Genomic DNA, 13,376 nt, shown 5'->3' on the forward strand with positions numbered 1-13,376 from the left:
ATTTCTCCAACACACTCTTTCTCCCTGACTTTCTCCAAACTTCTCTCTCTTCCCAAAACTTTCTGCCCACTTTTTTCTCCTCTCCCATCCCTCTTTTCTCTCTCTGTTCCCCATCCCTACACTTTCTCCCCCACTTCTCCTCCCTCTCTCTCTGTCACTCTCTCCTGTGCATCTCTAACACTGTTGGGAGGGGTCAGACCAACTGTCATCACATTCCAATGTGATGACATCATTTTTATCAGCAATCTATTTTATTATATAGATTGGTCACAAGGCTGTACGCACCGCTGCCCATTCATTTCCAGTACTGCAAGTGTCTGTGAAGCCCTCATTCGCTTTCTCAGCATGGCATTGAGATGGAGGGGGCTATCTGTATAGAGTAGTTTTAATGTAATAAGAAAGTTATTTCATTGATAGAATTAAAGATCTGGGACCGGTGGTGCCATTGGGGGTATAACTGCGAGCTGTTGAAACATTGCGCTACATTTGTGTCACACAGTGGGCACGGGGTAACAATCGAGGGACTGTTATAAAATGCACACTATAGGTATTATAAATGTTGCCAGAATTACTATTTTACTAATATTGTTATTACATCTAGTTTCTTAAACGTTCCCTGTATTGTAGTAGGTTAATATTTCCTTCAGTAACCGTGGATCTGCCGTAATAATATAAGGGGTGTTTTTACAATGCCTGAGAGAGCTTAATGATTCTCTGCACTGATGATACCTGCTGTGTTTTCTCAGAGGTGAGGGAAGTAGGATTTCAGCCGAATCCCTTTCGCCATAATGCCCTTCAGTCCACAGCCTGTGTGCCCAGGTTAACACCATGATATCCGCGTTCCAGAGCCCTGCACAGACCTTTAAGTTTTGTAATAAACGTATATTAATCTCCACAGGCACCATTAACAGTATGCGTTAGCCTGCTACCCCACTGTACATCAACCAAGGACAAGTATACAAATGTAAATTGTCAGTTCAGACTGAGCTAGAATCTGCAGGGTACAACCTGCGTAGTATTTCCGCACCAGTAATTCTCATGTGCACACAGTACAAGCAGCCTGCTGCAGGCTCTGGCTGAATGCAGCAATCAAGCACTCGCTGTTAATTGATATTGTATATAAGACGGAGTTAAACGTACCAATTACGGTAGTGAATCCATGTGGTTTCTCTATACAGCGTGCTGTGGTTTGCTTTTACATATTGTTTATTACAGAAATTAGCTGCAGATTACAGGTCTGACTCCCAAACCCCTCAAAAACATTAATTAAATGTAAATATATTTCTACAAGAGGAAAAAAACAAACTTGTGTGTGAGAAAATGTGATCGGTACAGACGTGTCCTTATACATCCTTGCTGTAGTCGCGCAGAAAAGCCTCTTTCGGCGCTCCATATCCCCCGAGAATGTGTAGCGGCAGGCGTCTTTTTGCATCTTTATTTTTTTTGCAAAAAATGCATTTAAGTTGCAAAGTGATGCTACTAGGACGCACCAGCAGACTGTGATATGCAACACTTAGATATATGAGTGCAACCTAGTCTCTGAATCTGCATACGAAGAGCTACAATGTAGCGGCCGCAGCTTTTTTCATTCCAAGTTGCGTTGTGCTTCATATACAGGCTCAGATACCCACAGTTATACAAATGTCACATATCACATTACTCAGCACAGTCTCCCATATACAGACTCAGGAGCACACAGATATACAGGTGTCACATATCACATTACTCAGCGCAGTCTCCTATATACAGACTCAGGAGCAAACAGATATATAGGTGTCACATATCACATTACTCAGCACAGTCTCCTATATACAGACTCAGGTGCACACAGATATACAGGTGTCACATATCACATTACTCAGCACAGTCTCCTATATACAGACTCAGGTGCACACAGATATACAGGTGTCACATATCACATTACTCAGCACAGTCTCCTATATACAGACTCAGGAGCACACAGATATACAGGTGTCACATATCACATTACTCAGCACAGTCTCCCATATACAGACTCAGGAGCACACAGATATACAGGTGTCACATATCACATTACTCAGCACAGTCTCCCATATACAGACTCAGGAGCACACAGATATACAGGTGTCACATATCACATTACTCAGCACAGTCTCCCATATACAGACTCAGGAGCACACAGATATACAGGTGTCACATATCACATTACTCAGATGTCACATCACATTACTCAGCACAGTCTCCTATATACAGACTCAGGTGCACACAGATATACAGGTGTCACATATCACATTACTCAGCACAGTCTCCCATATACAGACTCAGGAGCACACAGATATACAGGTGTCACATATCACTCGTTACTCAGCACAGTCTCCATATACAGACTCAGGAGCACACAGATATACAGGTGTCACATATCACATTACTCAGCGCAGTCTCCCATATATAGACTCAGGAGCACACAGATATACAGGTGTCACATATCACATCAGCACAGTCTCCCATATACAGACTCAGGTGCACACAGATATACAGGTGTCACATATCACATTACTCAGCACAGTCTCCATATACAGACTCAGGAGCACACAGATATACAGGTGTCACATATCACATTACTCAGCACAGTCTGCTGGTGCGTCCTAGTCACATCCCTCTTCTAGACGCATTTTACACCCGACACTAGCAGAGCAGCACGGGACCTGGCGGCTCGCTCACACCAAGCACGGCACGGCACGCTGCATGGCGTATTGAGGCTTAGCTGTATGAGGACACCTCTGTAATAAGTGACTGCGCTTCCTCCTTGGCCAAATGCACGGGAAACAACGCAGGTCTTTTACTGGAGTTATTAGTTACATTTTAGTAATATTTTATTTTTCCTCAGCCCATGGGGCATCAAAATAAAGACGTGCACTACAGACTGAGCGCCAGCTAAGTGTGCACCGTGTTTGTGCGCAGTGGGTCAGCCATTTTGTGCACTGTAGCCATAGTGATGACAGATTACAGTGTGGCCGGTTTTTAGAGATGATGTTGTGCATTGTGGCGTGTCTGTCAGTGATTGGCTGTGTCTCCTCTCCAGGTCTTTCAGACACTGCATGCCACCGGGCAGTCCTCTATGGTACGTGACTGGGTGATGCTGTCCCTCTCCAACTTCACGCAGAGAACGCCGGTGGCCATGGCCATGTGGAGCCTCTCCTGCTTTTTTGTCAGCGCTTCTACCAGCAAGTGGATCTCTGCAATGTATCCTTAATGGTCTCTTCCTACTCCAAACGCAGCACTGACACCCGGCTCACTCTGGATCTGGTCAGGGCTGTCGGGAAAAGGCAGATTGTTTCTGCATCTGGGAGGCATTAATATGTGTACAGTGTTTGGGTCTATGGGGGAGATGTACCAAAGATTCTAAAGAGAGGACAAGGAGTGGAGAAGTTGCCTATTGCAACCAATCGGCTGCTAGCTAGCATTCATAAAGTACATTCTATAAAGTCAGAGGAGGAAGCTGATTGGTTGCTATGGGAAACTTCCCCACTACTCCACTCTTTAGAAGCTTTGGTACATCTCCCCCCTATGTCACTGAGGACTCCTCTGGCAGCCTTGCTGGTCAAAATGATAGGTAACGAGGGCAGTCCAGCAATTATACATGACTGACCAGTGTTATTAATTATCCACAAGATGGGTTCCTGAGGGGTGTGTTTGGAGTTGGTGTTTCATAGACGTTTGTCCCCTGATGTAAGGAATTATGCAGCGAGGAAGCAATGTTGGCTTTCTAGCGCTTTGTTGCCTGGCAGCCACGCAGTAGGCCAGTGTCTAAGTCGTACATAATGCAACCACTGCTCCTGACTCTTGGATCGCTAATGTGGCTGTACGCCCGTATTCTCAGTAGTACACACTGCGTGACCGCTTCGTCCCACTCCTCTGTTCACAAGAACAACCGTCATTGTTATCGCCGGCTCTAATTCCCTATGCCAGGTACAGGAGATCCGTCCAAATTTGGGGCCCACTCTGGTTGTGCACGACTCAGTAACTGGCAACACGCCCACAACACACCCACAAAACGTTGCTTATGAGCACGTTTGCATTTTTGCCATCCAGAAACTCGCAGAGAAACAGCTGAGGTACACGTATCTCTGAATCACTTGTACGTTGGCATAGGTGCATTTGCAGCCCGCAGCGCTGGCACAGTATGCCAAAAAATTGGTCAATACGGCCGCATTCGGTCATGCTAGCGACTCGCAATTGGGCACGTCATCCTGTTCATTAGTGATACAGTACTAAATTATGTCCTATCATATTTACGTTTTCCCCTTAACTTCCTTTAAAGTCTTCCACATGTGATCAGCAGAATGGGAAAGTCGGAGCCCGTGGACGTCAACCTGTTTTGTTTGGTGGCCATAGACTTTTACAGGCATCAGATAGATGAAGAACTGGACCGCAGAGCCTTTCAGTCAGTGTTTGAGCTGGTGGCTGCCCCTGGGAGCCCCTATCACAGCCTGTTGACGTGCTTACAGAATGTGCACAAGATTACCGTTTTCTGAGCACCACGCGGGTGACGCTGGCATTAACAACGGAACAGGCACCATAAAACAAGGGGAAACGCTACAGCTCTTCTACGTACCAACCTCTCTCTTTCCAAGCCCCGAGCAACCTCACCCATCTCGCCCCTGGAGTCACCGTGACTGTCGCTCTGCTCTGAATGTCGCTTCTTGTAAATATGTCCTGATTGCAAATAGATCTTTGCTTTAATACAGTGAATGTAAATGTCCTGTTCTTTTACATGTTTTTACAGTGGGAAGTCTGTAATAACACAAACTTGTACCACTAAACAATATCCACGTGTCCAGTCCTGCCTTTTACTAAAACTCCTATGTGGAGTCCATTCGTAATGACTTGTGGAGTGTCCCGAGCACAGCATCTAACATAGCACTGGATCCGTTACCCTCCAGTACCGCATGACTAATAGTGACCGTCACCTGTAACGAGAGGTGAGATAGAGAATGCCGGGTCACAGTCACACACTAGGAGACGGGTCACATTGTTTCCTGGATACGCCTGTCCACTACAACAGGCATTTAGCTGGTGTACAGACCTCTGTGCATAACATGCACTACAGTGATCCTCCCATCCACTTCACTTAATTTGGGTATTGACATAAATGGTTTTATCTTATATTTCTATATAATGTAAAATATGTATAATTGTAAAACTGACAGTTCATGATACAGTCATTTCCAGATACAATACCACTCTGCTACATCCCATCCCCTGTACTGCCTGCTTTGTAGCCCAGAGATATTTTGTCTCATCTCATTAACCCATTCGTAGCAAATTATTTACACAGACCAGAGCTAATGCAGAATACAATGTGATTATCGTTTCATCTCCATGGTGTTACCATCTTCATTATATGGGTACACAAACTCATATTCTAAAATCTCTACCATACGTTGTCACACCCGTTCTCTCCGTTGGAGTCCTCTAGATGGCCACGATCACAGCTGTGTATTAGTACTTCATCCACCTCTGCTCTGCTTCACCAACTCTAAGTAGCCGTATGCACTTGGGCAGAGTATCCTGAAACCCGCAGTCCGTGATCCAGAACAGGAGCTGTCTTTTTACACTCTGGAGCGACTTCTCAAGTTGAAGTTCTTGACTACATGAAGTTTTTTTCTTTTTTTACTCGTGTTTGCTATATGAAAAAAACAAAAAAAACCTAAGTTGTTGTTCTTGTGTTTAGACCTACCTTAAACCCACATAGAAGCATATACAGTAATCGTAAGAGCAGCTTGATCCTTTTAGACCATATAGGTGTGTCAACACAAAATAATCGGTAGTCCCAGCCATCATCCCGAGCCAATTAGTTGGGACTGGCAGAAAACAGGATAAGACCATAATTAAAGTACCGTAACTTGAGGCCCACCGCATCTGCCCAGTTCCGTAATATCTGATCTGCCACCGATGGATGCACTAACATTCTACAGTAACTCCTCGCATCATAAATCCTGTACTTTACAATCAAATGTATTCCAGAGGATCTCCAGTTTGTTTGTGTGGATTTTTTTTTTTTAACATAAGCTTTATTTTGTGTTTTTTTTGGAAGGTGGAGGTATCTCTTAATCTTTTCACATTATAAATATTTCGGATTTATTTAAGTTGCTTAGGTAGGTATCTGTTGCACTCAAAATTCTGCCCATTGTCCCTACAGTTAAAGTCAAAACAAGATTTCCCTGAGTCATCGCTGCTAAACAACATGTGAAGTGTCATTATTGCAGTATTACCTTCTGTGATTTTCCCTCCAGCAAGATAGAGTTTCCATTTAATCTCTGTCTTTGTGTATTGATTTTGTTGTATGCCACTATGGGCTGTAAGACTTCTTGTATTGTGTGAATTCTGCACTAAAGCATGAACGAGTCTATAGAAGGCGAGGTCAGCTGGATGCAGCCATACATTGTGGCCTGTGTCGTAGTGTGCAGCGATTGCATTGCACAGATATTTCATGTTCATAATTTCATTTGTACTAAATGAAGAACTAATTACATACATTTAGGGTGTTTTATTATTTCCGTGGCAATTTGCCATTACCGCACACTGTAAGATCACAACTAGACCCCAAGGCACTTGTTAAGTCCGGTTTTCTGCTCGCCGGGTGGGTACAAGCTGGAATCTGCCTTAAGGACTAGTCACAGACTTAACCACGGGGGTAAGTGAATAGCTCCAGACACTTAACCCGGGAGCTACATCCCCGCTGTGCTAAATAAATCGCCATCTTGAATGTTGAGCCAACTGAAAATTTTCTTGTGAAATCTATACCAGTGTAACTAACGCTACCACCTTGCCGCTGGGCTTGAAATCGGCAACAATGCTAGTAATAGACAGGCACACCAATGACATGGGTAAGGCTGTACTTAATTTCTGGAAATTGTGGATTCCAGAAGTGTAACATTAATATATTTGGAAGTTCTCCTGATGAACAATTTTAGGATTTTGTTTTTGGATTTTTTGCTATTCTGAGGAAAGTGTAAATTAATGTAAATGTAATATTTTCTTGTAGTTGTTCACTCTCTTTTACATTTTGTAGTTTTATCCGTTAACTGTAGTAAAAAACACTTAGAATGTACAATAACTCTTCACGTTGTGAATTTAACAATAGTAGTTTATACATTAGCAGCCCTGGTTCTATTTTATCCCATGGTCATTGTGTCCATGGAACGCACTATATTCTCACTTGCACAGAATTACCGCTGAACAAAGAAAAATATATTCTAGTACATTATATTACAAAGGGAATTCATTGGTTGCTGCTGTGTGAGATGCTTTATCTTGTTTCTTGTCTCTGACAATGAGGTGTATGCCTTTCTTGTCCTCAGCACCGATTATTATGTAACTCCTTGTTCCTGTGAGGTCTAAAATACAGAGTCATCAGAGGAGATGTCTTGTAAAATGCGTTTGTACGTTGCTTTATCAGTTCATGTACAACCTGATTTTGTGTAATTGGGACTTTTAGGCTCTGAATGGCTCACTGGTATATCCTCTAAAGTGGTCCCGTCACATAAAACATCGGACCAATTTTTATGAGAATGCTGCCTATCGGTACTCTCTGTGCTGCAGCGATGGCTCCTTGTGAATCAGTAGCCTTCATTATCATAAATATTGGTTCAGCCCCTAAACCACTAGTTTCTTGAGGTTGGCTACAGGTCTATTGTAATGGGAATTTGCTGCAGTCTTACCCTCAGTCTGATCATTACCTGAAGCACTTATATACCTGTGACTATAGAAGGCCATGTGTATTTATGATTTACTGGACCTTTGTCATCTGGCTACGTCATATTAATATTTGCTGCTTGTACTACAGCACTTTTCACTACAACCTAGAAATCTTCGTTCTGGATTTGGTTTTAATTGTTCCTATATCCACCTATGTTGGATAACTATAGCCTCTGGTTTACTTTTGATAAATAGAAGAACATTCGAACATACCAGATTTCCACGGTACAGACCATTGTTCTGTTGGGGAAAAGGAATGTGAAATGTATGAAACGCGTGGGATATATATTTAGCCTGATAATTCCATTCAGGAATGTTGGGAGCTATGTGATTACTCTAGGGAGAATGATTTGTAGTAATATATGTGAAAACATGTTGGCCGCTTTCTGCCAGTGAAAGATCTGTCATTTTCAGCCATGGCATATTTTTGAAAAGCATTCCCAATAGAAATGTGGATGAAACATTGCGGAGGTGGACAGTGCTTGAGGTTCATCTCTCGTTTACAGTAAACAGCTGTGCATTAGGCTGGCCTTTCATTCCTTTCCGGCTAGTGTTCTGCATGTTCTTTGCTAATGCAGTCTCATCTCATTTACCTCCAGTTCATCGTTAGACATTACCATGCCACTTTGTAACCTGTTACTGGGCTATGATGGGTGACTTCCGGAGCCCAACCTTGTTTTGTTTTTCACAGTTAAGCAGAGTATATATTAAAATGTATGTTTAAATTAAAGATTGCTGGTTATATTGCACACATAAATTAAAGAAATGTTGAACCATACTAGCAAATCGTTCATTATATGTGTGGGGGTGGAAAGATAGCATTATATTAAAGTAAAGTTAATTAGTTTGTGCATTATGGGCAAAAGTGATCCTGGAATTAAAACTAGGAGTCAAAGGAATGCCAGAATTGTGCTAAATAAATTATATTAGAAATTCACCAGTATGTTATGTACAGTCTGGTGCATAAATATTGGGACATTGACAGAATTTTCATATTTTGGCTTCTATTCACCACCACAATGGCTTTGAAATGAAACAAACAAGATGTGCTTTAACTGCAGACTTTCAGATTTAATTTGAGGGTAATTACATCCAAATCAGGTGAACGGTGTAGGAATTACAATGGTTTCTATATGTGCCTCCCACTTTTTAAGGGGCCAAAAGTAATGGGACAAACTAAACAATCCTAAATCTAACTTTCACTTTTTAATACTTTGTTGCAAATCCTTTGCAGGCAATTACAGCCTGAAGTCTGGAACGCATAGACATCACTAGACACTGGATTTCATCCCTGGTGATGCTCTGCCAGGCCTCTACTGCAAATGTCTTCAGTTCCTGCTTGTTCTTGGGGCATTTTCCCTTCAGTTTTGTCTTCATCAAGTGAAATGCATGCTCAATCGGATTCAGGTCAGGGGATTGACTTGGACATTGCATAACATTCCACTTTTTAGCCTTAAAAAACTTTGGTTGCTTTTGCAGTATGCTTCGGGTCATTGTCCATCTGCATTGTGAAGTGCCGTCCAATGAGTTCTGAAGCATTTGACTGAATATGAGCATATAATATTGCCGAAAACACTTCAGAATTCATTCTGCTGCTTTTGTCAGCAGCCACATCATCAATAAATACAAGGGAACCAGTTCCATTGGCAGCCATACATGCCCACGGCATGACACTACCACCACCATGCTTCACTGATGAGGTGGTATGTTTTGGATCATGAGCAGTTTCTTTCCTTCTCCATACTCTTCTCTTCCCATCACTCTGGTACAAGTTGATCTTTGTCTCATCTGTCCATAGGATGTTGTTCCAGAACTGTAATGGCTTTTTTAGATGTTGTTTGGCAAACTCGAATCTGGTCTTCCCGTTTTTGTGGCTCACCAATGGTTTTCATCTTGTGGTGAACCCTCTATAGTCACTCTTGTGAAGTCTTCTCTTGATTGTTGACTTTGACACATATACACCTACCTCCTGGAGAATGTTCTTGATTTGGCCAACTGTAGTGAAGGGGTTTTTCTTCACCAGGGAAATAATTATTCTGTCATCCACAACAGTTGTTTTCCGTGGTCTTCCGGGTCTTTTGGTGTTGCTGAGCTCTCCGGTGCGTTCTTTCTTTTTAAGAATGTTCCAAACAGTTGATTTGGCCACACCTAATGTTTTTGCTATCTCTCTGATGGGTTTGTTTTGATTTTTCAGCCTAATGATGGCTTGCTTCACTGATAGTGACAGCTCTTTGGATCTCATATTGAGAGTCGACAGCAACTGATTATAAAAGCAAATGTCACACCTAGAATCAACTCCAGACTTTTTACCTGCTTAATTGACAATGAAATAACGAGGGAATAGCCCACACCTGTCCATGAAATAGCTTTTGAGTTGATAGTCCCATTACTTTTGGCCCCTTAAAAAGTGGGAGGCACATATAGAAACCATTGTAATTCCTACACCGTTCACCTGATTTGGATGTAATTACCCTCAAATTAAATCTGAAAGTCTGCAGATAAAGCACATCTTGTTTGTTTAATTTCAAAGCCATTGTGGTGGTGAATAGAGGCCAAAATATGAAAATTATATCAATGTCCCAATATTTATATATATATATATATATATATATATATATATGTGTGTGTGTGTGTGCATATATATATATATATATATATATATATATATATATATATATATATTGTTATAGTAGGTTTCAGTGGATCCTGTGAGTGTGCCAGCACAGGTCACGGGCAAAATGGGTTGTATGAAAAATGTAAATAACTGAATGCACTGTGGTAGGGGGATCAGCAGACGCATTGCTATCATGAGCGGAAGCATCACAGTGGATTTCATCATATAAGCAGTGGCATTAACCATATAACTTCCAGCCGACATTGGTTCTATGCCCGATAATGGACAGATGGACGTGACCAGTGATGAGCAACAGACAGCCAAAATGATAAACTAAAGGTCAGAATGCACGCCATACACACATTCTCTTGTGGTTGTGAGATCTGCCCAAGTGAATGTGAAAGAACGAACAGGTACCTGCGATAATGAAGCAATGGAATGATGGGAATTAGGGGTGAGCGGGTTCTTATTTCTGAAATCCGAACCCCCCCCCCCCCCCGAGCCCCCCCGATCCGAGGCCGATCCGGGTCAGGCTCGACTTTTCCCGCCTGACTCTGATCTGAAATCGAGGCAAAACGTCATCATCCCGCCTTCCGGGTCTCGCGGGTTTTGGATCCTATTTAAGGTAACCGCGTCGGCGCCATTTTCTCACTCGGCTGTGGACAGTGAAAAGGGAGGGTGGGAGTTAGGGCTGGCTGGGCTGTGTAGTGTAGTGTAGTGCAGAGTAGTATTGTGCTGTGCTGCTGTTGTCCATAGGGGCTGTGTCCACTACTTCAAAGTCCATAGGGGCTGGCTGGACTGTGTTGTGCAGTCACTTGTCCATAGGGGCTGTGTCCACTCCAAAGTCCTGTGCAGTGTCCCAGTCCTAAAGGGGTGCTGTAGTGTTGTCCAAGGGGTGCTCTGTCCGTCAGGGGTGCTCCCCCCAAGTGCTAAAAAAAAAATATTTTTTTTTTCTGTGTTTGTGAATTGTGTGCACTGTGGCTGCACGTGCATCAACAAAGGAGCAGCGCCAAGCATGCGCCTGTGTCCCATAAGTAAAGAGCCGGCTGGCTCATTTCTTAAAGGGTGGTGTATCCCACAAAGTGCACTACTCTCCAGCAAAAATAAAAAAATATTTTCTGTGTTTGTGTGCGCCTTAGCCGCACTTATATATCAATATAACATAAATGGAGGACCAAACTTTCTCCGATAAAAATAAAATAGGGAAAGATCAAGAACCACTTCCTCCTAGTGCTGTTGCTGCTGCTGGGAGTTGTTCATCATACCAGAGAGGAAGTAGGAACACCACTACTTTTACTAAACAATTGACCCTCCAACAGTCCCTAGCGAGGAGGATGAAGTACGACAGCAGTCATCATGAAGCAAAACGTATAACTGAGGCCTTGAATGCTATGTTGGTGTTAGACGTGCATCCGGTATCCGCCATTAGTGCAGTGGGATTTAGACAATTGATGGAGGTAGTGTGTCCCCGGTTCCAAATCCCGTCTAGATTATAACCCTCAAAGTGCTCCAAAAAATAAAAAAATTTTTTTTATGTGTTTGTGACTTGTGTGCGATGTAGCCGCACATGCATCAACACAGTAGCAGCGCCAAGCGTGCGCCTGTCATAAGTCAAGGGCCGGTTTGGACATCTGGTCCGGACTGAAGGACGTGCCAACAATTTCTGACAAGTCTACTGTCACGGCATATGATACTGTCCTCCAAGCAGCAGCGACAAGCGTGTGTCTGTCTGTTAAAGGGTGGTGTAACCCTCAAAGTGCGCTCCACAAACAATAAAAAAATTTTCCTGTCTTTGTTAAATGTGTGGGCTGTAGCCGCACCTGCATCCTCAAAGCAGCAGCGACAAGCGTGCGTCTGTCTGTTAAAGGATTACATCGGTGACAGCATCCAAGTAGGCATGTACCTGTACTGGCAGGAAAAAGAGGCAATTTGGAGGCCCCTGTACAAACTGGCTCTATTTTACCTGAGTTGCCCCCCCTCCAGTGTGCACTCCGAAAGAGTGTTTAGTGCAGCCGGGAACCTTGTCAGCAAAAGGCGTAGGAGGTTGCTTCCACAAAATGTGGAGATGTTCATAAAAATTAATTATCAACTTTTCCAGGGAGACCAGCCTCCAGAACGTACAGAGGGACCTGTGGTGGTGGATTCCAGCGGGGACGAATTAATACTCTGTGAGGATGAGGATGTACACAACACTGAAGAGGGTGAGGAATCGGTGGATGAGGAGGATGAGGACGACATCTTGCCTCCGTAGAGCCAGTTTGTGCAGGGACAGATTAATTGCCAGCTTGTTTTGTGGGGGCCCAAACGAACCAATCATTTCAGCCACAGTCGTGTGGCAGACCCTGGCGCTGAAATGATTGGTTTGTTAAAGTGTGCATGTCCTGTTTATACAACATAAGGGTGGGTGGGAGGGCCCAAGGACAATTCCATCTTGCACCTCTTTTTTTTCTTTGCATTATGTACTGTTTGGGGCCTAGTTTTTCAAACTGCCATCCTGTCAGCCACTGCAGTGTCACTCCTAGATGGGCCACGTGTTTGTGCCACCCACTCGTGTCGCTTAGCATAGTCATCCATCTACCTCGGTGCAACCTTTTGGACATAAAAACACTATTGTGAGGTGTTCAGAATAAACTGGAAATTAGTGGAAATTAAGGTTTTTGAGGTTAATAGTAGCATAGGAGCAGAAAAATCAACACATTCTGTGATTTTAGCTGTTTATGCTTTTTTAAAAAAAAAAACAGATCCAAAACCCAAAACACCGAAGGGTGGTTTTGGCAAAACCAATCCAGATCCAAAACACGAAGAAAGATCCAGATCCAAAACCAAAACACGAAAAGTGGCCGGTGCACACCCCTAATGGGAATGCATTAGACACTTCCAGACAAGAGGTGAACTAGAATGAATAATGATGGATGAGAACTATGAAATAGTGAATATAACTTGGCTCAGATGAAAGTCAAGAATTTGAAGGATATTGTTAGGAATCCTACAATAATGAGTCTGAAACATTGGCTTCACCTAT

General features: G+C 43.0%; 1 protein-coding gene across 5 annotated transcripts in view; it reads left to right on the forward strand.

The window, feature by feature from the left end:
* The window catches only part of HTT (huntingtin), a 193,421-nt gene extending 184,903 nt beyond the window's left edge, over positions 1-8,518 (forward strand). For all 5 annotated transcript variants that reach the window (XM_088462238.1, XM_088462236.1, XM_088462240.1 and 2 more), the window contains 2 exons: positions 3,062-3,222; positions 4,301-8,518. In XM_088462238.1, the coding sequence (XP_088318364.1) occupies positions 3,062-3,222; positions 4,301-4,514 (375 nt within the window). In that variant the 3' untranslated portion in view covers positions 4,515-8,518. The remainder of the gene's footprint in view (positions 1-3,061; positions 3,223-4,300) is intronic.
* Positions 8,519-13,376: the final 4,858 nt, after the last annotated feature.

Source organism: Taudactylus pleione, unplaced genomic scaffold, assembly GCF_031769625.1.
Source record: "Taudactylus pleione unplaced genomic scaffold, aTauple2 ptg001166l, whole genome shotgun sequence".
Lineage (NCBI taxonomy): Eukaryota > Metazoa > Chordata > Amphibia > Anura > Myobatrachidae > Taudactylus > Taudactylus pleione.